The sequence below is a fragment of the Gastrolobium bilobum genome, unplaced genomic scaffold (assembly GCF_033153095.1).
Source record: "Gastrolobium bilobum isolate Gb01-03AN ecotype WA unplaced genomic scaffold, APGP_CSIRO_Gbil_v1 utg3268, whole genome shotgun sequence".
Classification (NCBI taxonomy): domain Eukaryota; kingdom Viridiplantae; phylum Streptophyta; class Magnoliopsida; order Fabales; family Fabaceae; genus Gastrolobium; species Gastrolobium bilobum.
Window position 1 is genome coordinate 603,630 of NW_026899992.1, and position 27,502 is coordinate 631,131.

Genomic DNA, 27,502 nt, shown 5'->3' on the forward strand with positions numbered 1-27,502 from the left:
CACACTAACCCCACTCTCTCTCTCTCCTCCCTTTCTCTCTCTATATTACCAAACAGTTGAATCTGTCGCCTTCAATTGCGACTTTCCGCCACTAACCCCATTTTCTCTCTCCCTCTCTCTCTCTCTCTTGGTTTGGTATATAAAAGTTAGGGCCTTTGGGTATGAATCAAAGTGGTGGGACAAAGGACCCAGAGGGCGAGCTCGTGGCTCAGTCTCTGCCCCAACCCCAAGAAGAGGTTCCAAAGGGTTCAGACAAAACCGAATCGGTAACGGTCAGTGGCGAAGAACAAGAGGTCCTGGAAGAGGAGAAGCCACCGGAGGACCATCCAATGGAGGAAGAATCGGTTAGCCCCGCCACCGTTTTTTGCATCAGGCTTAAGCAACCTAGGTCCAATTTGCTGCACAAGATGAGTGTCCCTGAACTTTGTCGGAATTTTAGGTATGTGTTCTGAGGAGATTCTAAAAAATGAACTGTTTTCTACTTCAAATTCTTGCAGTTGTTGATGGGTTTTTGTTAAATTATTATTATTATTATTATTTTTTTTTTGCGGGGGTCATGAATTGGAAGCTTCTTCATTTTAAGTAGTAAAGTCTAACTATATCAAAATATTAAAGTTTCTCCTACTTTGTCAATGAACTACGGATTGCCGTATGTGTAGTAAGATTTATACCTGGAGATGTTGTTTTTGTATTACAATACTTTGCCTTCTTCCTAAGCATTTTAAGTTCTTCAGAAATAAAATTCTTTTGCTTTTAACAGTTGGTTGTATTTATGCTGACAATAAAAGGAATCTGGATGAGGGATGACAGTAATAACTGATGAGTATGTGCATGTGTAAGTAATGGCGAGTTTCCATCTAGCCTGCAGTTTAAGGATTCCAAGGTGTTTAGGACTGTAGTGTACTAATATCTTTGCCAATTTAGGCAGGAGAGTCTGGACTTTGGAAGATTTTTGATCCTTTTTCCACATCAATGTTAGTCTTCCCCTTAATATTATAGAATCATTTTGGGGAAGTTGAAAAGAAGTAAATGTTTGGCTTCCTTGGATTTTCTTCACTCCACTCTCTCATGGAGTGTTGATGTAGCCAGTAATTATCACATCTGATGATGTTCTTCATCCTTATGCTGATGTGCATATTTTGTTGCGAAAATCACGAAAACCATGTAGACTTATTTTGCATGATTGATAGTATATGAGTGTTTTTATAAAATTTAGATTCTGACATCCTTTGTTTGGTCTTCCAATGGCTTTATGTAAAGTGAATTTGCGTGTGTACTATATTTGGCCTTTTATTTTACGGTATAATAATTTGGTAATGTCAATTTCTCTCTCTTTTTTGGGTTTTGTTTTTTCTGCAGTGCTGTTTCCTGGTGTGGAAAACTGAATGCTGTAGCTTGTGCAGCTGAAACATGTGCCAGAATTCCAAGGTTTGTTTTCTAATCCATTTTGACATGTTCCCTATCGGAAAAACTTTGACCACATGCTATATGTTTCATTAAGAACAAGACATTATGTTGTATAAATGATAAGTGAAGGAAATTTTAAGAGCAGAATAATGGTTAAGATTAAGAGAATTGTTTTGCGGGTCCATTGCATGATATATTATCGATAAAATCAAATAGACTTAGTTTGGTTGATGTACATTTGAAGCTTTCTAATTTACTTTAATCTTATGTTGAGACCTACGTGAAGTACTGGGAAGAGATGATGATGCTCTAAGAATTAGCTTACATGGGAAGACTTAGATTTGAAACGTGATTTGATTCCTTTTCTCAATCTTTTAATTATTAGGTTCAATGTTGTTAAAACATAGAGTCTATGTAGAAACGGTAGGGGTGAGCAAAAATGTAAAATCGCAAAACGTAAACGAAACGTAAGAGTTTACTAACGTACCAAAAATAAAATATATATCGAACATATATAAAACCAAAACATGCAAACATGTTTATTTAATAAGAATGTCAATTTTAATCTTTGTTTTAATTTATATAGAATAATTTTAATGTATTAATTATATGAGTTATTAAATTTAAGTAGATTAATGACTAAGAATATATATAATTTTTTTTTATTATTACGTGTTATATATATATGTGTGTGCGTGAAAAACATTTGTCCTTGTCCTTTTAAAGGACATATAATTATGTCATTTTAAGAGAGAGAAATAAACAACCTAGTATTTTTTATTTAAAATTTAAAATTTAAAAAAAAATACTCACTTTCTCTTCCATGATTTCCATTGATGTATCTTTCTCTCACTTAAAATGACATAACTTCATGTCCTTTAAAAGGACAAACGCTAAACCTTTTATATATATATATATATATTATATTTTTGAATTATGCAAAAAAAAAATTCGTAAATTTTTTTTGGTAAAATCCCATCCCACTCCTTCTGCTTAACTTCAATATTAGGCTTTATGGGCTTAATTTGTACTACGGAGGAATCCTCCTTGGGTGGAGGCCTGAAATTGTTTCTTCCAACTTTGAGGAGGTGGAATATTCGAGCATGGAGCTGAGTGTTCACCGTAAGGTGACAATAGAGTTTATCACCTCCCTCCCTTCCCTTCCCTTCCCTTCATTTCCCTTCCTTCTCTCTCTCTCTCTCTCTGACCCTTCTTTTCTTGCGTTTTGATTTGGGTTGGAGTAACAACCAACAATGGCGAAGGTGTTGGCGATGAAGCTCTTCTTCTCCTTCTTCATCGCCTCTCTGCTTCTCTCTCTCCCCTCCTCGTCAGAGTTGACTCTTTTTTTTAGAACTGAGTCAACTCAGTAAACTCGCCGAATTTACAGAGTTGACACGACATTTCAACCGTGTCAACCTAGATCCCGTTTCTACTTTCGTTTCGACACGTTTTTTATAAAAAAACGTAGAAACGTCTACGTTTTAACAACCATGATTAGGTTGATCTGAAAGATGATTTTATCCTTAATTAAAGAGTTTTAAGGCTCAATTTTGCATTTAAAACATCTTGAATCAGCTCCCAATAACTTTCAAATTCAGGCAGAGTTTGTGATGGAACCAAACAGAGTTTATGATGGAACCAGGATAATAAGATCCTTCGAATTAAAGCTTACCAAGATGTAAACCAAACTATCATATTTGTATTAATATCAACCGAATTCAGAAATAACAGTGACGATAACCAGTAATATCAAACATAGAACAAGAGGAAAAACTCCACTCCAAGACAACAACCTAGCCTTGAGAGCTTTTTCCTCTCCTAATTCCCCAACATAATTCCCCAAATTACAAATAACAATCAACATAAAGAAATTCCACCCTAAACATCTATATATACTAATTCCTGATGCACTTAAGTCACCATAAATTATTATAATTGCAGACGTTTTAGTTTTAAAGCTTTTTATGGATTTTAATAATTGCAGACGTTTCAGTTTGCATGACTTTATGTTTTGTTTATGGTTATTTCCATTTTGTATTAGTTTTTAAGACCATTGATGGTCTTTTATTGTCAGTTACTTTTTGTATTGCCTTTAAAAGGCTTGTTAGAAGGACGTGAAAGGAAGACTTTTTGATGATTGAAGAATGATAATATAGCAGAAAACTTCTGCATTTTCCTGAAAGCCTACTTTCCATATAATTTTGCATCATTTGGTATCAGAGCTCAGGTTGCCTTAAATATGGCTGAGCAGGAAAATCGCGGAGGTCGTGGTCGTGGACGAAGAGGTCGTTGCGGCAGACGCGGTTGCCTTAAATATGGCTGAGCAGGAAAATCGCGGAGGTCGTGGTCGTGGACGAAGAGGTCGTTGCGGCAGACGCGGTCAACCTACCGTTGGTGATTATTATACTGATGCGAGAGATGCTGAAATTGAGGAAAAGGACAGACGGATCCAAGAACTCGGAAAGATCATCTCATGAGGAGGAAAGGAGATTCTGGAACCGGAACCAGGAGCGACGAGGACGAAGTCAACCTGGAAATCAATCCTTTTTTGCTAATATTGAGGTGATGATTGAGATCCCGGAATTCGAAGGCACCACTCATCCAGATGAGTTTATCGACGAGTCACACACCGTCGAAAAGGTCTTTGACATCATAGACTTGACAGAAGACCAGAAGGTCCCTATCTATGATAAGTATACCCAAAGATGAAGTTCTACCCAAAGATATCATGCAGAATGATCCTTCATCCAAGAAGTCTTTAGTTTGCAAGCAGTATTATGAATTTGGGGACAACGAGCATAACAACCTTATGCTCCATGGAGATAAAGATTTAGCTTTTGGTAAAAATTTAATTGGAGATCGTCTAGGACAATGGGACTTGCTGGTACATCAGACAAAGTTTTCCTATGACGGATCACAGATGCGATCATTGATCCAAACTACAAATGAATATACCAAGCATGTCAAAGAATTGCATTTCCAAGTCCTAATCTTAATTAGGAAATTTGGTGATATTGTACCAGAAGAGTTGCCGCTTGGATTACCACCTGAAGACATTGCAGATTCGAGGGCGAATCTTTTCCTAGTGGGAGAGGATGATGCACTTAAGTCACCATAAATTATTATAATTGCAGACGTTTCAGTTTTAAAGCTTTTTATGGATTTTAATAATTGCAGACGTTTCAGTTTGCATGACTTTATGTTTTGTTTATGGTTATTTCCATTTTGTATCAGTTTTTAAGACCATTGATTGGTCTTTTATTGTCAGTTACTTTTTGTATTGCCTTTAAAAGGCTTGTTAGAAGGACGTGAAAGGAAGACATTTTGATGATTGAAGAATGATAATATAGCAGAAAACTTCTGTATTTTCCTGAAAGCCTACTTTCCATATAATTTTGCATCAATTCCTATCTAATGGGCTTGGGTACTTTTATTAATGTGATGTTTTGAATTATCATTGCATCGTATTCATGAGTTACTTGACTGTTGTTTGATGTGGAGCAAGGATTAAGAAAGTAACTGTTGTTTTAGGCAGCTTTTGATACTTTTATTTTGCTTTGTTTGTCTTGTCTAGTCTCTAGTAAAATCTGAAAAGTTTCGTAATACAAATGTGTTAAAAGAGAGGTTATAACCAGATTTGATATCCATACATTTTAGGCATATAAGCGTATTAAACAAACCCACGGACAGATTTAAATGAACCTAGTGTATTGCAAATTGCAATGGGCTTTTCAAGTGCTAAATAAGCTGAGCTCCTGAAGCCATATCATTTATTTAATTTTGCTTTCTATATTTGTCCATTGCTACTTTATTTTTATAAGCTGGCACAGATGTTGTTTTGCGTGCTCAATCAAGTATTTATTGCTCTTTACGCTGGTTCGCTGGCACCTGTGTGTTTGTTTTTGTTGGTGATTTGTAATGCTTATTGGTGTTTTTCTTTTTTCCATAGTTCAACTGCCAATCCACCATTTTGGATTCCTATACATATTGTTATCCCTGAAAGGCCAACTGAATGTGCAGTGTTCAATGTCATAGCAGGTATTTTGATGTCGTTGCTTCATTCTATGACCATGTTTCCTTTTTGCTGTATCTAACACCAAAATAGGCTAAGCAATGGTTAAGTTAGTGTTAAGACATTAAAGAGTTTTTCTAGTTCTCTTGCATTTCCAGTATAAAGCTTATGCTAATTCGAGGCTATTCAACCGTATAATCTGGCATAAGCTAATAGTAACAGTTAAATGTAAAAGAATACGTTGTGTATTGATCTGTGTCAGGGAGTTACATTATATAGAGACCCTAATGGGCTTAAGTGTAAGGCCCAAACCTAATCCTAATACAGTCAGAATACAGTCAGACTATTTACGGATAAGACAGAATCCAATCATATCTAATCATATCATATCTAATATTCTAACACTCCCCCTCAAGCTGGTGCGTATATATTATGAGCACCAAGCTTGTTACAAATGTATTCAACCCGAGGACCTCTAAGAGCTTTAGTGAAAACATCTGCTAGTTGATTAGACGAGTTGACAAAAGCTGTCTTGATTTCTCCTGACTGAATCTTTTCCCGAATGAAGTGACAATCAATCTCTATATGTTTGGTCCTCTCATGAAAAACAGGATTAGAGGATATATGTAGCGCAGCTTGATTATCACAGATGAGTGTCATGGGTTGTTTCTGTTCACAAAGATGAAGCTCCTGAATCAACTGCTTTAACCAGATCAACTCACAGGTAGTATTTGCCATTGCACGATACTCAGCTTCTGCACTAGATCGGGAAACAACAGGTTGTTTCTTGCTTTTCCATGAGATTAAGTTTCCTCCGAAGAAGACACAATAACCAGAAGTAGAGCGTCTGTCCGAGGGTGATCCTGCCCAATCGGCATCTGAGTAACCACAAATTTCTGTATTTCCCTGATCCGAATACAACAAACCTTTTCCTGGTGCTCCTTTGATGTATCGGAGGATCCTCACAGCAGCATCCCAATGTGAATCACAAGGAGAATCAAGGAACTGACTAGCCGTACTGACAGCGAAAGAAATATCTAGCCTAGTCACAGTAAGATAATTGAGCTTCCCAATCAGCCTTCGATAACGTCCAGGATCAGATAACGGCTCTCCTTGTCTGGGCAATAACTTAACATTAGGATCCATGGGTGTATCAATTGGTTTACACCCCAACATACCAGTCTCTTCTAGGATATCCAAGGCATACTTCCTTTGACAGATAGAAATGTCCTGTCTAGATTGCGCCACCTCAATTCCCAAGAAGTAACGCAGCTTCCCAAGGTCCTTTGTTTGAAATGCACTGAATAAATGTTGTTTTAAATGACGGATTCTGTCTTGATCACTTCCGGTGATGATGATGTCATCAACATAGACTAACAAATAGATGCACTTGTTAGGAGATGTAATCCTATAGAATACAGAATGGTCAACTTTACTGCGAATTAGGCCAAACGCCTGTACAGCAGAACTAAAGCGACTGAACTATGCTCGAGGAGACTGCTTGAGACCATATAAGGATTTTCGAAGACGACATACCTTCCCAGACTCCCCCTGAGCAACAAAACCAGGTGGTTGCTCCATGTAAACTTCTTCTTGTAAATCACCATGAAGAAAGGCATTTTTGATGTCAAGTTGAAGGAGTGGCCAGTGACGAACAACAGCAAGGGCAAGAAATAGGCGGACGGACGCCATCTTAGCGACTGGAGAGAATGTATCGCTATAATCAATACCAAATATTTGAGTAAAACCCTTGGCAACTAGGCGTGCCTTGAGACGATCAACATGGCCATCAGGTCCAACTTTCACAGTAAACACCCAGCGACAACCAACTATAGACTTCTCTGGAGGAGCAGAAACAAGGTCCCAAGTGCCATTGGTATGAAGTGCGGTCATCTCATCAAGCATCGCTTGGCGCCATCCTGGATGGCAAAGTGCTTCACCTGTGGTCTTAGGAATAGAAACAGAAGAAAGACTAGAAACAAAGGTGAAATGAGGAGGAGAAAGACGATCATAGCTCAAGAAGGTATAAAGAGGATAAGGGTACGAGTAGTACGTGTACCTTTTCTTTGAGCAATGGGAAGAGCCTTTGGTGAAGGATCCGGAGGGGAAGAATCAACTGCAGGGGGCAATGAGTCAGCAGGGGTCGAGTCGACTGGAGGTACTGTGTTACGACGCTGATAAGTGAGAAGTGGACGGTTCTCAGGTACTGGAGCAATAGGTGATTGCTTATCTGGAGTAGAAGCACCTGCATCTGGCAAAGACAAGTCAAGAAAAGGAACAGGAAGAACATGATCAACCTGTGACAATGGAGATGGGATAGAATTAAAGGGTTGTTGATCAAGAAAGGTGACATCAGCGGAAACTAAGTAACGCTTGAGATCAGGAGAGTAACAGCGATAACCCTTTCGAAGACGAGAATAACCCAGAAAAATGCATTTAAAGGCTTTGGATGTTAACTTATCCTTACCAGGAGTGAGATCATGAACAAAACAGGTACAACCAAAAACATGTGGGGATAGAGGAAAGAGAGGAACATCCGGAAACAATAAGTTATGAGGAATATCATTATTAAGCCCAGATGAAGGCATGCGGTTGATGAGAAAGCAAGAAGCAAGGACTGCATCAGCCCAGAAGTGAAGATGAACATGCAATTGAATAAGAAGAGTCCTAGCAATCTCAATGAGATGTCTATTCTTACGTTCAGCTACTCCATTTTGTTGTGGAGTGCGAGGACAAGTGGTTTGGTGTAAAGTACCCTGTGTGGCTAGGAAATGAGAAAAGTCAACAGAAACATATTCCTTAGCATTATCACTACGTAAAATACGAATAGAAGCACCAAATTGAGTATGAATTTCAGCAGAAAACCTTTGATAAATAGAAAACAACTCAGAACGGTTTTTCATTAAATAAATCCAAGTACAACGGGAGAAATCATCAATAAAGGTAACAAAATACCGAAACCCTAAAACAGACACACTTCGACTAGGACCCCAAACATCTGAATGAATAATTGAAAAAGGAGCATCAGCTCGCTTATTGACACGATTAGCAAAGGAGGAGCGGATGTGCTTTCCTTGCTGTCATGACTGACAATCTAAAGTTTGAAGACCGGATAAAAGAGGAACCATCTTCTGCAATTTCGCAAGACTAGGATGCCCAAGACGACTGTGGATGAGTTGTGGAGATTCTGTGAGAGAACAAGCAACTGAAGGACTCGGCACATCAAGGTAGAACAGACCCCGTGACTCACGGCCCACTCCAATCATTTTCCCCGTACCCGGGTCCTGCACAGAAACAGATTGGTTTGAGAATGTGACAATACAATTAAGAGAATTATTCAATTTACTAACAGATATTAAGTTATAAGGGATGTGAGGAATGTAATAGACAGATGTCAAGGTCAATGAGGAGGTTGGACAGATTTGTCCAATCCCATGAACGGGGGCCTTAGTTCCATCAGTAAGAGTAAAAGAGGGTAAATTTTCAGAATATGTAAGGGAAGAAAAGAGTTCCTTATTACCACAGAGGTGATCAGTAGCATCTGAGTCAAATATCCAAGGACCAAGTGATGCAGAATGAGAAACACAAGCAACAGGATTACCAGTTTCTGAAGCGGAGGCCTGAGATTGAGGAGAGGACTTCCTGAGAAGGGCCTGGAATGCTACATATTCTTCAGAGGAGAGAGAGACTGTACCATTTGAAGCAGTATCCGATTGAGCTATATTAGCAGCAAAAGAAGGTCGCATGTGAGGATACTTTGTGTAGCAGCGTTCCTCATAATGACCAAGTTGCTGACAGTAATGACAACGAGGTCGCTGACCACGTCCGACTGGACCTCCTGGGCCACGACCTCCTGGGCCACGGCCTTCTGGGCATCTACCACGACCTTCTGGGCCTCTACCACGACCACGTCCACCTCCAATATTCCCGCGAAAATCATTACGGGAAACTAGAACAGTAGAATCAACAGCAGAAGACGATGCAGAAGCAGATTTCTTATTCAAATTCAGAAGACGCTGATACGTCATGGATAGATCAGGCTCCCCACTAGTCAAGATAGTATCACAGACATTATCATATTCTTCGGGAAGGCCAGAAAGTGTGGCAACCATAAAGAGACGTTCCACCTGTTTCCGATATGCAGTAGCATCAGTAGGGTAAGGCAACATATCCAAATATGCCTGCATCAAAGAGCCACTCTTGCCAATATATGTCTCCATCTGAATGTCAGATGATTTGCTCAATTCCATAAACTTGGAGATGATGAAATAGAGTTGCTGAACATCATTAGTGTAGAGGTTTTTTGCTTCCTCCCATACTTCAGTGCAAGTTTGAAAGGAATAAAAGATATCCAAGACGATCGGATCAATGGATTGCCAGAGGATACTCAGAAGTTGGTTGTCAATCTTTTCCCAATCAGACTTGTCCTCCTTAGGGACATCAGTAGACTTAGTTGTGAGATGGTTCCCATATCCTTGTCCAAAGAACCAAACTCGAACAGAGGTGGCCCAGTTCTTGTAATTAACAGATCCCTTCAATTTTGAAGAGGTAATGGACCCAATATTGATAGAGATGATATTGGGAGAATTTCTCACAGGAGGAGATGGAGACTTGACCTCCAAATGAATTGGAGGGTTTGCTGCCATAGTATTAAATCACAAAGATACAAACCGAATAAAGAGAAACGAACCTGATCACCAATCAAGAAGAGGTGCGCACAAAAAGTCAGACCCACAAAGAACATACCACAGATCCAGAAAGAGGAGGAGAAGACGAGCTTCTCTGTCCAAGACCGGCCGGAAAAAGCCGCCGGAATAGTGCTCACGCGCCGGCAGAAGGTGGCGCGTGAAGCCCACGCGCAGAGAAGACTGGAGGCGCGTGAGAGCGCGTGACAACTCTGATGGTGGCCGGACTTCCACAGAGCAGGTCGCCGGGAGGAGAGGGTTCTGTTCGCGTTCGTTCCAGACTGAAAACTCGCCGGAAAAGTACTCCGGCAGCCTGAACAGTGGCTGACGGTGGCTGATGGTGGCTCCGGTGACTGTTTGGGGATGTGGACACGTGCAGAAGATGCCTGGAGAGGACTTACAGTCCTTGATGTCTTGCCGGAAGGACGCACGGCAAAGAAAAGATGACTCCTAAGCAGTGGGCTTAGGTTTTAAAGCGAAGAACAAGATTTCTAAGCGGAAGCGAGGGTTCCCAGAACGAAATAGCTTTGATACCAAGTTAAATGTAAAAGAATACGTTGTGTATTGATCTGTGTCAGAGAGTTACAATATATAGAGACCCTAATGGGCTTAAGTGTAAGGCCCAAACCTAATCCTAATACAGTCCGAATACAGTCAGACTATTTACGGATATGACAGAATCCAATCATATCTAATCATATCATATCTAATATTCTAACAGTAACCATATTTGGATTTAGGGTTACAAAATTGGAGTTAAGACCTCCATTTAACCTAAAAAAGAAATCTTTTAATTTTCAGATCTTTTAGCACTTGGGTACATTGAATTAAATCAGTGGAGAACATTGATCTGGATAGAATTTATGAATATCATATGAAGCGTAAGAGGGTGTGCTTGGATCAATGGTATAAATGCTCCTTTGTGATCGAAAGGTCACGGATTTGAATTCGGAAAACAACATTTTTGTAACTATGCAAAGGTAAGGTTGTGTAAATGGATTGCCCTCACCCCTACCCTTGCTAGTCAGGGTTTAATGTGGAGTATTTTTTTTTTATATGTTATGATGCATTTGTCCACCCCTTTTAATTCATTTACTGTTGGAGTCATTATTGATGGCATGTCTCTATGAAGTCGTTTTACTTCAACAGGATTTCAATGTGAAGTAAGTTAAATGTAAAAGAATATGTTGTGTATTGATCTGTGTCAGGGAGTTACAATATATAGAGACCCTAATGGGCTTAAGTGTAAGGCCCAAACCTAATCCTAATACAGTCAGAATACAGTCAGACTATTTACGGATAAGACAGAATCCAATCATATCTAATCAAATCTAATCATATTATATCTAATATTCTAACACTCCCCCTCAAGCTGGTGCGTATATATTATGAGCACCAAGCTTGTTACAAATGTATTCAACCCGAGGACCTCTAAGAGCTTTAGTGAAAACATCTGCTAGTTGATTAGACGAGTTGACAAAAGCTGTCTTGATTTCTCCTGACTGAATCTTTTTCCGAATGAAGTGACAATCAATCTCTATATGTTTGGTCCTATCATGAAATACAGGATTAGAGGATATATGTAGCGCAGCTTGATTATCACAGATGAGTGTTATGGGTTGTTTCTGTTCACAAAGATGAAGCTCCTGAATCAACTGCTTTAACCAGATCAACTCACAGGTAGTATTTGCCATTGCACGATACTCAGCTTCTGCACTAGATCGGGAAACAACAGATTGTTTCTTGCTTTTCCATGAGATTAAGTTTCCTCCGAAGAAGACACAATAACCAGAAGTAGAGCGTCTGTCCGAGGGTGATCCTGCCCAATCGGCATCTGAGTAACCACAAATTTCTGTATTTCCCTGATCCGAATACAACAAACCTTTTCCTGGTGCTCCTTTGATGTATCGGAGGATCCTCACAGGAGCATCCCAATGTGAATCACAAGGGGAATCAAGGAACTGACTGGCCGTACTGACAGCGAAAGAAATATCTGGCCTAGTCACAGTAAGATAATTGAGCTTCCCAATCAGCCTTCGATAACGTCCAGGATCAGATAACGGCTCCCCCTGTCTGGGCAATAACTTAACATTAGGATTCATGGGTGTATCAACTGGTTTACACCCCAACATACCAGTTTCCTCTAGGATATCCAAGGCATACTTCCTTTGACAGATAGAAATGCCCTGTCTAGATTGCGCCACCTCAATTCCCAAGAAGTAACGCAGCTTCCCAAGGTCCTTTGTTTGAAATGCGCTGAATAAATGTTGTTTTAACTGATGGATTCCGTCTTGATCACTTCCGGTGAGGATGATGTCATCAACATAGACTAACAAATAGATGCACTTGTTAGGAGATGTAATCCTATAGAATACAGAATGGTCAACTTTACTGCGAATTAGGCCAAACGCCTGTACAACAGAACTGAAGCGACTGAACCATGCTCGAGGAGACTGCTTGAGACCATATAAGGATTTTCGAAGACGACATACCTTCCCAGACTCCCCCTGAGCAACAAAACCAGGTGGTTGCTCCATGTAAACTTCTTCTTGTAAATCACCATGAAGAAAGGCATTTTTGATGTCAAGTTGAAGGAGTGGCCAGTGACGAACAGCAGCAAGGGCAAGAAATAGGCGGACGGACGCCATCTTAGCGACGGGAGAGAATGTATCGCTATAATCAAGGCCAAAGATTTGAGTAAAACCCTTGGCAACTAGGCGTGCCTTGAGACGATCAACATGGCCATCAGGTCCAACTTTCACAGTAAACACCCAGCGACAACCAACTATAGACTTCTTTGGAGGAGCAGAAACAAGGTCCCAAGTGCCATTGGTATGAAGTGCGGTCATCTCATCAAGCATCGCTTGGCGCCATCCTGGATGGGAAAGTGCTTCACCTGTGGTCTTAGGAATAGAAACAGAAGAAAGACTAGAAACAAAGGTGAAATGAGGAGCAGAAAGACGATCATAGCTCAAGAAGGTATAAAGAGGATAAGGGTTACGAGTAGTACGTGTACCTTTTCTTTGAGCAATGGGAAGAGCCTCTGGTGAAGGATCCGGAGGGGAAGAATCAACTGCAGAGGGCAATGAGTCAGCAGGGGTCGAGTCGACTGGAGGTACTGTCTTACGACGCTGATAAGTGAGAAGTGGACGGTCCTTAGGTACTGGAGCAATAGGTGATGGCTTATCTGGAGTAGAAGCACCTGCATCTGGCAAAGACAAGTCAAGAAAAGGAACAGGAAGAACATGATCAACCTGTGACAATGGAGATGGGATAGAATTAAAGGGTTGTTGATCAAAAAAGGTGACATCCGCGGAAACTAAGTAACGCTTGAGGTCAGGAGAGTAACAGCGATAACCCTTTGGAAGACGAGAATAACCAAGAAAAATGCATTTAAAGGCTTTGGATGTTAACTTATCCTTACCAGGAGTGAGATCATGAACAAAACAGGTACAACCAAAAACATGTGGGGATAGAGGAAAGAGAGGAACATCTGGAAACAATAAGTTATGAGGAATATCATTATTAAGCACAGATGAAGGCATGCGGTTGATGAGAAAGCAAGAAGCAAGGACTGCATCAGCCCAGAAGTGAAGAGGAACATGCATGTGAATAAGAAGAGTTCTGGCAATCTCAATGAGATGTCTATTCTTACGTTCAGCTACTCCATTTTGTTGTGGAGTGTGAGGACAAGTGGTTTGGTGTAAAGTACCCTGTGTGGCTAAGAAGTGAGAAAAGTCAACAGAAACATACTCCTTAGCATTATCACTACGTAAAATACGAATAGAAGCACCAAATTGAGTATGAATTTCAGCAGAAAACTTTTGATAAATAGAAAACAACTCAGAGCGGTTTTTCATTAAATAAATCCAAGTACAATGGGAGAAATCATCAATAAAGGTGACAAAATACCGAAAACCTAAAATAGACACACTACGACTAGGACCCCAAACATCTGAATGAATAATGGAAAAAGGAGCATCAGCTCGTTTATTGACTCGATTAGCAAAGGAGGAGCGTATGTGCTTTCCTTGCTGACATGACTGACAATCTAAAGTTTGAAGACCGGATAAAAGAGGAACCATCTTCTGCAATTTCGCAAGACTAGGATGCCCGAGACGACTGTGGATGAGTTGTGGAGATTCTGTGAGAGAACAAGCAACTGAAGGACTCGGCACATCAAGGTAGAACAGACCCCGTGACTCACGGCCCACTCCAATCATCTTCCCCGTACCCGGGTCCTGCACAGAAACAGAATGGTTTGAGAATGTGACAATACAATTAAGAGAATTGATCAATTTACTAACCGATATTAAATTATAAGGGATGTGAGGAATGTAATAGACAGATGTCAAGGTCAATGAGGAGGTTGGACAGATTTGTCCAATCCCATGAACGGGGGCCTCAGTTCCATCAGCAAGAGTAAAAGAGGGTAAATTATTAGAATATGTAAGGGAAGAAAAGAGTTCCTTATTACCACAGAGGGGATCAGTAGCACCTGAGTCAAATATCCAAGGACCAAGTGATGCAGAATGAGAAACACAAGCAACAGGATTACCAGTTTCTGAAGCAGAGGCCTGAGATTGAGGAGAGGACTTCCTGAGAAGGGCCTGGAATGCTGCATATTCTTCAGAGGAGAGAGAGACTGAACCATTTGAAGCAGTATCCGATTGAGCTACATTAGCAGCAAAAGAAGGTCGCATGTGAGGATACTTGGTGTAGCAGCGTTCCTCATAATGACCAAGTTGCTGACAGTAATGACAACGAGGTCGCTGACCACGTCCGACTGGACCTCCTGGGCCTCCTGGGCCACGGCCTCCTGGGCTACGTCCTCCTGGGCCACGGCCTCCTGGGCCTCTACCACGACCACGTCCGCCTCCAATATGCCCGCGAAAATCAGTACGGGAAACTAGAGCAGTAGAATCAACAGCAGAAGACGATGCAGGAGCAGATTTCTTATTCAAATTCAGAAGACGCTGATACGTCATGGATAGATCAGGCTCCCCACTAGTCAAGATAGTATCACGAACATTATCATATTCTTCGGGAAGGCCAGAAAGTGTGGCAACCATAAAGAGACGTTCCACCTGTTTCCGATATGCAGTAGCATCAGTAGGGTAAGGCAGCATATCCAAATATGCCTGCATCAAAGAACGACTCTTGCCAATATATGTCTCCATTTGAATGTCGGATGATTTGCTCAATTCCATAAACTGAGAGATGATGAAATAGAGCTGCTGAACATCATTAGTGTAGAGGTTTTTTGCTTCCTCCCACACTTCAGTGCAAGTTTGAAATGAATAAAAGATATCCAAGACAATCGGATCAATGGATTGCCAGAGGATACTCAGAAGTTGGTTGTCAATCTTTTCCCAATCAGACTTGTCCTCCTTAGGGACATCAGTAGACTTAGTTGTGAGATGGTTCCCATATCCTTGTCCAAAGAACCAAACTCGAACAGAGGTGGCCCAGTTCTTGTAATTAACAGATCCCTTCAATTTTGAAGAGGTAATGGACCCAATATTGGTAGAGATGATATTGGGAGAATTTCTCAAAGGAGGAGATGAAGACTTGACCTCCGAATGAATTGGAGGGTTTGCTGCCATATCAAATCACAAAGATACAAACCGAAAAAAAAAGAGAAACGAACCTGATCACCAATCAAGAAGAGGTGCGCACAAAAAGTCAGACCCACAAAGAACCAACCACAGATCCAGAAAGAGGAGGAGAAGACGAGCTTCTCTGTCCAAGACCGGCCGGAAAAAGCCGCCGGAATAGTGCTCACGCGCCGGCAGAAGGTGGCGCGTGAAGCCCACGCGCAGAGAAGACTGGAGGCGCGTGACAACTCCGATGGTGGCCGGACTTCCACAGAGCAGGTCGCCGGGAGGAGAGGGTTCTGTTCGCGTTCGTTCCAGACTGAAAACTCGCCGGAAAAGTACTCCGGCAGCCTGAACAGTGGCTGACGGTGGCTGACGGTGGCTGACGGTGGCTGTTGGTGCTCCGGTGACTGTGGACACGTGCAGAAGATGCCTGGAGAGGACTTACAGCCTTTGATATCTTACCGGAAGGACGCACGGCAAAGAAAAGATGACTCCTAAGCAGTGGGCTTAGGTTTTAAAGCGAAGAACAAGATTTCTAAGCGGAAGCGAGGGTTCCCAGAACGAAATAGCTCTGATACCAAGTTAAATGTAAAAGAATATGTTGTGTGTTGATCTGTGTCAGGGAGTTACAATATATAGAGACCCTAATGGGCTTAAGTGTAAGGCCCAAACCTAATCCAAACCTAATCCTAATACAGTCAGAATACAGTCAGACTATTTACGGATAAGACAGAATCCAATCATATCTAATCAAATCTAATCATATTATATCTAATATTCTAACAAAGTATAACTGATTAACAGACAAGTCTTAAAGAACTTTGTGATGGAAATATATGCAAATGTATCATTATGATTCTCATTATTATTTTTAAGCATTGTAAATCGTTAGAGGGCAACCAATAAATACATAAAGTTAAGGTTACATACATCATTCTCATTATTTATTATTATTATTATTATTATAACCGATTTACATAAAATAAAAATAGCAGCAAAGTGCACAAGGCTCCCATTATACTGAGGTTTGAAGAGGGCCAGATGTATGCTGCTCTACCACTGAGCAGAGAGTTAGTTTCATGAACTTGTGACCACCAAGTCACGATAACCATAACATTACCTTGTGCCAAGGCTCACCCGCTTACCACAAGTTTACACTCAATGTTTTTGACGATATCAGCAGGAATATTGATAAAATGAAAATAAGCTAATTTAATATAAATGATACATTCTAGAATCCCTAAAATGGAATTTGAGAACCTGTATATAGCATGGCTAGAAAAAAATTGCAGTTGGCTCATCTGTAAATTTTTCTTTTCCCTCAAAGAGGTAATGTTTTCTTTGACATTAGCTGAGTGACTGCCCATCATTTGAGTAACATTTGGATGTTCTTTCTCATCTCTTTTTTTCATTGTGAGCTTTTATTTTCCCATCTGAACTATTTTTTATTTTTTTCTCATTTGGAAATTATTTATTTGTATTTATATCTTTTGCAGATTCTCCGCGTGATTCTGTGCAGTTTATCGAATGGTCCCCTACTTCTTGTCCCCGTGCATTACTGATTGCGAATTTCCATGGGAGGGTAACTATTTGGACTCAACCTTCTCAAGTAAGTTTGAGTTATTAATCTCATTTCTAGGGTTACTTATGTGGATGCTACTATTGCATATTCTGGCATATCTTTTTAGTTTAGTATAATTGCAAGTTTTTTATCTCTGGTAGTAGATTTAATTGCTAAGTTTGCTATTTGCTAGCAACATGAGTATATTGCTATTAGCTTAGCTCTTCATGGATATTGCACACATTTGCAAGTGTTATATGTTCCTCTGATAGGATGTCCATTCAGGGGCCACCTAATCTTGTCCGTGATACTAGCTGTTGGCAGCGTGAGCATGAGTGGCGGCAAGATATTGCAGTTGTTACAAAGTGGCTGTCAGGGGTGTCTCCGGTATGCAGTTAACTAGTCTTATTCTGATGTCATACTCTAATTTTCTGTACATTTCTTTCGATAAAGTCTTGTAAACATTTTTATTTGTCTATCTTTGCCTTTGTACAGAGGTTGGCCTCTTTGCAATTATGCAAGGGTAAGGCTGCGTACAAGGATTGCCCTCATCCCACCCTTGCTAGTCGGGATTTAATCGGGACTTTTTTTTTTTTTTTTTAATCTTTGCCTTTGTACTTATGTGGTTATGTACTCTCTCTCTCTCTCTCTCTCTCTCTCTCTCTCTCCTGGTTTGGTAATTTTCAACCATAGTCTTTCAGTGGTTGAACCTCTGAGCAAAGCATCTTATCATTCTTCAATAAGATAGGTCCATTGTTTCAAATTGTAATATGGATCCATTTTCTGCAAAGATTATTTGAGAGACCGTTAGAACTTGGAACAAAGTCTATTCCATCTATAATTTTCAGCGCTCTTCTTTTTAGCTTAATGAGCAAAGGAAAGCATTGACAGTTTCATTCCTCTTATCATTATTCCTTCTCTTCTGGTATTTTCTTCACATGTGCAATTGATTCTTCCATTCCTCCTCTATACAGGTGATTCCATGAATGGTCTATAAAGCTGCTCTTGAAGAGCTTCCTTATCATTCTTTCATAAGAATGTCTAACGTTTTAGATGTTTCTTTTGATAAATTTTCCATCCTGTCTCATTTCCTTCTGCATAAGGAATTTCTTTTGATAGTAGTTAGTTGTGTCTACTTGTGATATGTGCACATCTTTTAAATATATGCCAGCACAAGGTGATAATATCTTTGGATGTCATTCTTTAAAAAATAGGAAGATTCTAATCCCACGTGATTAAAATTGAGCACTCACAACTATTATTTATTAGTTCTTTTTTAATCTGAATCAATTTCTTTTTGGAAAAATAGTATAGGTGGCTTTCATCCAAATCGAGTGCTTCTGCCAATTCAAAGTCAACATTTGAGGAAAAGTTTCTTTCACAGCAATCTCAAACTTCAGGTCAATTATTCTGTTTACATTCTTTTCTAATTGCCCCCTTTTTTGATACTTCAGAGGCGCAAGAACCTGGGTAGGGGAGGGCTATAGTTGCCTTGATGGATAGTCTAAGTTCTGACAACATCACACCCAAGCCTTAGGCAGTTGCCAATTATTTTTTGTTCCACATTGAATTGTTTTTTATTTTTTTAATTATGATAGGGTGATGGTCAATGGCATGATGACACATGAAATTTCATCTATTTGATTGTGTATTTGTTGTTCATTCATTTTATTTTCAAATTTTAGTCAGCTATATGCATTAAATAGTACTATGCTTGTGTATCTGATGGATGCAGTTGTTTTGATTTCAGCTAGATGGCCCAATTTTCTTTGTGTCTGTTCTGTGTTCTCATCAGGCTCAGTTCAACTTCACTGGTCCCAGTGGCCTCCTATTCAGAATGGTACAACACCGAAATGGTTTTGCACAAGTAAAGGACTTTTGGGTTGCGGACCCAGTGGCATTATGGCTGGTGATGCTATTATAACAGACAGTGGTGCCATGCATGTGGCAGGTGTACCAATTGTTAATCCATCCACGATCGTTGTTTGGGAGGTTACACCTGGGCCTGGAAATGGTTTCCAAGTAACTCCGAAGACAAGTACCCCTTGTGGTGTCCTGCCTCTTAGCCCACCCAACTGGGCTGGTTTTGCGCCTTTAGCTGCATATTTATTTAGTTGGCAAGATTATCTATTATCTGAAGCAAAGCAAGGGAAAAAACAGACGGACCAAAACCTTGGTGATCCTGTACCTCTATACTGTTCACCAGTCTCGAATTTTTCAGCATATGTGAGTCCTGAAGCTGCAGCCCAATCTGCTGCAACCACTACATGGGGTTCTGGCGTGACAGCAGTGGCCTTTGATCCAACCCGTGCTGGTTCGGTGATAACTGTTGTGATAGTTGAGGGTATGAAGTTGATTCTGACTATTTTTTTTCTCCAGAAACAAATTTGCAAATGTTCTGTGCTAAGGTGTCTTCGTTAATAGTGAATTTTTCAATCTCTTCTTTTGCCTCCTTACCTATTTCTGGTATTTTGACCACCTCTCCCCACACTCTTTAACATTGTAATTTTCATCCATCTTGAGTGTACCTATATTTATTACTGAGTCTTGTTGCATGCCTTTTAAGATCAGTGAAGTATTCCGTTTATCTGTTCATGTTATTACAAGTTAAAACCATATTGAGGAACTTGGGACCCAATTCAACCCGCCCCCCCTTCTCCCCCTCTTAAGGAAACATCATATATTCCTTCATTTCTTCTATTCATTACTTGAAATGAATGTATATGGAGATGATATGTTAAATCTCTTACTATTCTAGCCTATATTCTTTGGTTTACAGTTGCCCTTCGTCAATATTGCTGTCTTTCTTGATTTAGTTTTATGCAGTCTATCTAGCTTGCCCTCTTTGTTCAACCTCTCCCCATGCCACCACAAGTGCAAGTATTTTACACTTTATGCGCTTTAAAGGTTACGGCTGGTTTGAGCAAGTCTGCTTGGAATCTGGGATTTGTAAGTGAAACCCATTTAGATAACCTTATGTTGTGTTAAACCCCCATCTGTTGTCATTTTAAAAGTAATTAATCTGTTACGATACCAAAAAATTTCAAGTATCCCCAACTAACAAGAAAAAATTGAATATCAAATGGTTGCTAATGGAATAGATAAAGCTATATTATCAAGTTCCGTCCTCCTAATACTATTCATCCTTTGGCAAGCTAACGTTATCCACCAAATTAGAAGCACAGATAATTGAACTAAGAAATTGACTCCTCTAGGTTGTGAGAATGCTGGCTGCGATGCATTTTATTCAGAAATTTTGCCGGAGCTTTCACTTGCACAGATAAATGAACTAAGAAATTTATGTATATTTGATTTTACCTATACAGGACAGTACATGTCCCCGTATGATCCAGATGAGGGCCCATCAATTTCTGGGTGGAGAGTGCAACGCTGGGAATCATCTTTACAGCATGTTGTTCTCCATCCTATATTTGGAAACCCTACTTCTAGTATGGGTGGACAACCACCTATGCAAACTGTTTGGCAGTCCAAAGTGGACCTCAGCATACCTCCAACGAATGATTTCAAGAGCCATCAAGCACCTGCTTTTGGAGTGGCTACTGATGTGCAAAAGGTATCTGAGTCTGTTTTTGATAAATCAATCAATTTTGATCCATTTGATCTTCCAAGTGATGTTAGGACACTTGCTCGAGTTGTTTACTCTGCTCATGGTGGTGAAATTGCCATTGCTTTTCTTCGGGGTGGTGTCCATGTGTTTTCTGGTACAAATTTTACACCTGTAGACAACTATCAGATTAATGTTGGGTCTGCAATTGCTGCTCCTGCTTTTTCTTCAACAAGCTGCTGTTCAGCTTCTGTTTGGCATGACACTAGCAAGAACTGTACATTATTGAAAATAATTCGGGTTCTTCCTCCTTCTATTCCCATTAGTCAAGTAAAGGCTAATTCTTCAACTTGGGAGCGTGCAATTGCTGAAAGGTGATTTCTTTAACCCCTTTTAGTATGTGATATGTTAACTGTTTCGTAGTATTTCTATAAATTTACAGCATCTGCCAATATTTTGTCAATTGTCTCAGGTAATGGTAGTTCTGATATGTTTCTTTTGTCGAAGATTTGCATGGCTTGGCTAACGCTATTAGGAAAACAGGTTTTGGTGGAGCCTTTTGGTTGGGGTTGATTGGTGGGATGCTGTGGGGTGCACACAGAGTGCTGCTGAGGATGGTATTGGTAAGGAGGTGCTTGTTATTAAGTCGTTTGGTGTTTTTGTTTTGTTCAAGTTTGTGCCAGAGAAAGAAAGGAGAATATGATTTCCTGTTTCTTACAAGTGCTCTGTTTTGATGCTGTATATTGACAAGTGATATTTTTTTTTCCTGGTTTCAGTTTCACTTAACAGCGTTCTTGCAGTTTTGGATGCGGATTTTCATTCTCTTCCTTCTGCTCAGCACAGGCAACAGTATGGTCCAGTAAGTTACTGTTGAACTATCACCATTTCAGCATCATCCCGTCATTGGCTTTCATAGTTTACTCCAATTTGTTCCTCAACTTCTTCATTATTAGCTCCAGAGGGATCTCATTGTTTTTCTGTTAACTCTGATGAGACTATATTTTTTTATATTGACTGTTGGTGGAATGTGCCATATATAAAACAAAACCTCCTCTAATTTTTGACCCAGGAGCAAATGCTTGCTAGTGACAATCTTGTATTTCATGTTCAAACTTCTACATATATATTTAGGTATAACCACTGTGTATTGATTGTCCTCACTGAATAAATTGTGGATGATAAAGAGCTTAATTTGGTTTTGAAGTGATCATAGGACATTTGATTTGAGGTCAGTTCGGTGATATAAATTTTCATATGGTTTTGAAATTTTTTAAATGCCCATGTTGATTTCAGTTTGAATCTGATTTTTAAACTCCAAGAAAATCTGCTGAGGTCTACTTTTCAACCAAACTTGGTCCATCCCTTTAATGTGTTTTTCAGATGGGAGGATCCTTATTTCATTCTAAAGAATATTGATTCTCTTCTATTATTTTCTTTTGTTTATTGTAGTTTTTTCAGACAGGTATGCGGTAGTTCCTCTCTGCGTTGTGCTTTTTTAGGCTAATTAAACTTTGTTTTATACCATTCCAGAGTCTAGATAGGATAAAGTGTAGGCTATTGGAAGGATCAAGCGCCCAAGAGGTTAGGGCAATGGTTTTGGATATGCAAGCTAGGTTGTTGTTGGATATGCTTGGTAAAGGAATTGAGTCTGCGTTGATAAATTCTTCTGCTTTAGTGCCTGAGCCATGGCAAGCATCTGGTGAAACATTATCCAGCATTGAGCCTGAATCAATGGCTGTTGATCCTGCACTAATTCCTAGTGTTCAGGTCAGCTTTTGTTACAGTTTGGAAACTTGCGTTCCTTATTTTGTTTATTCAGTAAATGTAAAATGCAATTTTGTTGTGGTTCTGCATACTCCTTATCATTGCTCTTTTCAGTCTTGTGATAGTTACTTGTACACTTATTTATCTTCTCACACACGAAAGCTCTGAAATGCTTGCATATAATTATGCATTTTGTAGATAAGTATGCCTACCTACGGCCTAACTATCTGAATGCATCCATATATTATTAAACCATTTAGAGTTTCTTCTTTTTTTTGGCTTCCTTTTTCCAGTGAGTTGTTCAAATTTGTCATACAATTTATTTTATTATACTTTTACAATTTCTTTTGTCTTAATTGTTTCAATCTTCACAGGCTTATGTTGATTCAGTTCTTGATCTAGCTGCACATTTTGTTACACGTTTGCGGCGTTATGCAAGTTTCTGTCGCACCTTGGCGAGTCATGCTGTGAGTGCAGGCACTGGAAGCAACCGCAATATGGTTGCCAGTCCTACCCAAAGTTCAGCAACTCCTGCAACAAGTCAGGGTCAGTGTGCACTGATCAGATATGTTATTTTTGGAATCAAATTTTTAAATAGGTCCCTATATTTTTAAAACTATGAATGGGCCATAACAGTTTCAAAATCTTTCTTATCAGGTTCCTTGAGTCCATTCTTCAATTGAAAAAGCTTTTGAAACTAAAAGACTCCATTTATAGTTTGTAAACTATGGGTACCTATGATAAAATTGTTCCTTTGTGACTGAAATGTCACGGGTTCAAATTCAAAAAACAACCTCTTTACAAAAATACATAGATAAGGCTGTCTACAAAGACTTCTTCATCCCTACTCTTGCAAGTTGGGATTTTTTGGGGAGTTGTTTTTCACTGACCTGTTTAAAAAATTAACAGAAAGTATAAGGACCTGTAGATTAATTTAATCTTTTTAAAATAAATATACTGTTTGGTTTATCAAATAACATGCCTCCATATGGAGATCCTCTGGCACCAAGGGACGTTAAGTAGCCTTGTTTATGGAGAAAAAAAATGCGTGGAGGTAATCCTCTAGGTGTGCTTTTGCTTGTCCCTCTGATATCTCAGCATGCTAATAGCACTCTAATCGGTAGTATTAGAGTAACCTATCCTTACTACGGTTCTATTCACCAAAAAAAAGTATACATCTATCCTTTTAAATTGTAATTAAGTTCAGTCTTGAATCATTGTGGATCTACTTTGGAAGCATAGGTTTGATGCATCTCTTCCCATGGTCATAGAAAATGATCAACTATCCTACCATGAATCACTTTAATCATCTTCACCATTAGCATGATCTTTATTGTTTGTTTTGCTTATCAAACTAAAATGAAGACAATGTTTTCTAGGAGGTCAAAATGGGACCACGAGCTCCATAGGTCAAACCTGGGTACAAGGGGCTATTGCCAAGATTAGTAACTCAACTGATGGAGGGTCCAATCCAACTCCTAACCCCATCAGTGGTCCTTCGACATTAATGCCTATTAGCATTAATACAGGAACATTTCCTGGAACACCAGCAGTCAGACTTATTGGGGACTGTCATTTCCTTCACAGACTATGCCAACTTTTGCTCTTCTGCTTTTTCTTTCTACGAACTCAACTTCCCCGCTATACTGGGGTTGCAAATAGAACTACTGATACAAATATACAAAAGCCTCAATCTAATGCTCCTGCTCCTGGCAAGGTGGAGGAGATTGCAAAACCAGTTTCAGCTGTGGTTAAGTCAGATGATGGTCAGACAGGTCGAGCTGGTCAGCTTGTGCCTGGGGCAAAGGGTGGTGAAGAAGCACATCCTGGGCGTTCTAGATTTGGCAGTGGCAATGCTGGCCAAGGATATACGTTTGAAGAGGTATAAGTGATAAATTGTTGTCACTTATCCAAAGGCTTAATTTTTTATTTTTTATATTTGTATCCTACATAATTTTTTTTTTTCAAAGTTGTGCTAATTCTTTATTTTACTTACAGAGATTATAAAATTGACCGTAATTTTCCTTAAGTTCTCATTGCACTTACAATGTAGGTTAAGGTGCTTTTTATGATGCTTATGGATCTATGTCGTCGAACAGCTGGGCTGCAACACCCATTGCCAGTTTCTCAGGTGGGGAGCAACAACATTCAGGTTCGTCTGCACTATATTGATGGAAACTATACTGTACTGCCTGAAGTTGTGGAAGCATCCCTTGGTCCACAATTACAGGTAACTTTTATGCTTTTCTACTTCTTTTAAATTTATTATTTGTGGGAGACAAATTAAACTAGTTATATTTAGTATTTCATATATCGCCTCAAGTTTTTGATTCTATTTACTTGAGGATTATCTTTGATGATATAAAAATTAAGTAGGGCTGGAAAGTGGTTCAATTTCCTTTCTTTACATGATGATTCTCCTTTATAGCAATATTTTATTTCTGATTTAGTGATACAGCACATTTTTTTAAATTATGTAGGTACTGTTTATGATTGAACATTAAGCATTTGATGCCTACTTAGTTGTTTTTGTTTTGTCCTCTCTTTTCTTTCTTTTGGGTGCATAACATTTCTGTGAATGCCTATTTTTAAAACAAATACAAAAATGTAATATGCAGAATATGCCCCGTCCTAGGGGTGCCGATGCTGCTGGTCTTCTACTACGCGAGCTAGAACTCCACCCTCCAGCAGAAGAGTGGCATAAACGGAATATGTTTGGAGGACCTTGGTCTGATCTAGAGGATGTCGATTGTGCGGATGACTCACCTAAACTAATTTGTGCTGACCCACATGATTTCGGCTCATTGGAGCATAGTGATGTCTACTATGGAACCCATCGCTTGTGGCCAAGGAAGCGCAGGATGTCTGAAAGAGATGCAGCTTTTGGGCTGAACACTTCTGTGGGCTTAGGAGCTTATCTTGGTATAATGGGATCTCGAAAAGATGTTGTTACTGCGACGTGGAAGACTGGCCTTGAAGGGGTCTGGTACAAGGTCTGAAAATATATCTTGTTCATGTGTTTATTTCGTTTTCTATCCATATGTATATATAAGTTACGTAACTTGGAGATTTTTATTTTTTTGGATGAAATCTTGGAAATGCTTGTTATTTGGATGATTTGTGTCATTTTCTGCAGGCTCTAGAAAACTATTTCTAAAACTGTCAACTAAGGAATTCAAAATGATTATTGTATCAACAATTTTTTATGTGAATTTGAAGATTTGGCATTTAGAATCTCTCTAGTAACATGCAATCCCGAGTATTTTGCTTCTTTGGTTCATAACTTTGAATAGACATATTGGGGAATATTAGATATATTTTATTTTAACTATAGATAGACATGTTGTTTCATAGGTTTTCTACACCATTACTGCTTTTGTAGGTTTTTTTAAAAAAAAAACTTCTGATGAATCGAGTCACTTGACAGAAGAAAAACCTCACAATCACATGCAGCAGCTTTAGATGGATCTAGACCAAAAAGATAGAATCTGTTATTTTGAAAGCTTAACCTTAAGCAAGGGACTAGGTATTGCATTCATATTTTGTGGGCATCCTGCTTGTGAAGTGCTGTATTGTACCTAACACATAATCCCGGGGGCTGGGGGAGTAAGCATTTCTCAAAAGAGATTTTGATAACAAGTTATTTAATCACTCAACCTAGAAACAAAGTTCTGAAAATGATTTTTGTATCTCTAGCTGTACAAGGCAACTTTAGTTGAAATGATTTTTGTATCATTTACTGAAAACCAAAGCAACTTTCTGCTGACTAGGCTCAATGTGGTTAAACTCTTGATCATTTGTTACTGAAGTTTTCTGATACCTTGTGAAAACACCTTGACTTTTTGTCTGTTTTTTTAAATTGTGTTTGGTCCAAGAGCAAGTGTAATATCTCTAACGTAATTTTTATCCCAAAAAAACATCTCTTAACGTAATAAATACCAGGTTTCTCTAACTTTTTTGGCAGTGTGTATATGTGGTTTGTCTGTATATCTATCCTTACCAATACTAATAGATAGAAGAAAAATTGCTATGTGGCAACTGATGCAAGTGTAGATAGTGAGTGAGAGATTTAGAGTAGTGTCAGAAATGTTATTGTGGTCAATGTCAATCATAATCTATTTTGTAGCCAAAGTCATTCCTCTTATGCTTATAAATTAGTAAAAGACACTAGTTAATTCTTCTACCTGACCTCTTAATTTTTATTATCTGCCTGCTCCTCCTATTTTGTGATTTCGTTTTCTTCCATGGTGCAGTGCATAAGATGTCTGCGGCAAACTTCTGCTTTTGCATCGCCCGGTGCTACTGCCTCTCCTAGTCACAATGACCGCGAGATGTGGTGGATCAGCCGCTGGGCATATGGCTGCCCAATATGTGGTGGAACATGGGTTCGGGTTGTATAGATAGCTTCATTTTGGTATTATTATAATGTGAATTTAACTTTGGCGGAAGGGAGAGGCATGCATATATTTATAGCTAACTATGAAATGAATGCAGATGAGGTGCTAACTGGAATTGTACAGGAGGGGTAAGAGGTGTAGATTATTGTTATTGTTGGTGGCCATATCTTGATTTGAGCAGTTCACTGTGCTGAGTTTAAAATATTCAAAAATCAATTCATTCAGATGTCAATTTGTTTTTGGTAATTATGGTCAAGTCACTCCACCAGCAGTAGGTGTTAATTTATCCATGGAGTATTTGTAGTTAACTCCTGGCAGGTATGTCGTATCTTATGTAGACTTTCTCTACTTTTGAAATCACTGAAGTGCATCCCATTATATAGCATTTGGAGATGTTTACTTTGTTTGTAGAAACAATTTCTGCTGAAGGAAGATTGTTCAAGTAATGAAACCCTTAACATATGTAATATATATTTCAAATTTGCATTCAATCTTGTTGAATTTCTTTGAG

At 39.3% G+C, this 27,502-nt stretch overlaps 1 protein-coding gene across 7 annotated transcripts; it reads left to right on the plus strand.

The window, feature by feature from the left end:
- LOC133294679 (mediator of RNA polymerase II transcription subunit 16-like) lies at positions 1-27,449 on the plus strand. 7 transcript variants are annotated; one of them, XM_061493393.1, is made up of 16 exons: positions 1-439; positions 1,360-1,428; positions 5,357-5,445; positions 17,201-17,313; positions 17,551-17,652; positions 18,575-18,665; positions 19,016-19,609; positions 20,592-21,204; positions 21,374-21,453; positions 21,607-21,689; positions 22,361-22,597; positions 22,969-23,144; positions 23,960-24,476; positions 24,648-24,824; positions 25,213-25,587; positions 26,848-27,449. In XM_061493393.1, exons 1-16 carry the CDS (start codon positions 162-164, stop codon positions 26,992-26,994), a joined length of 3,741 nt encoding a protein of 1,246 aa, XP_061349377.1. In that variant the 5' UTR covers positions 1-161; the 3' UTR covers positions 26,995-27,449. The 7 variants fall into 7 exon arrangements, 6 of the variants coding, with proteins under 6 accessions (XP_061349377.1, XP_061349376.1, XP_061349380.1 ...); XM_061493392.1 differs by having other exon boundaries at positions 22,969-23,140; positions 23,974-24,476; XM_061493396.1 differs by lacking the exon at positions 5,357-5,445 and having other exon boundaries at positions 388-439; positions 17,538-17,652; positions 18,580-18,665; positions 22,969-23,140; positions 23,974-24,476.
- The last annotated feature ends 53 nt before the right edge of the window (positions 27,450-27,502 follow it).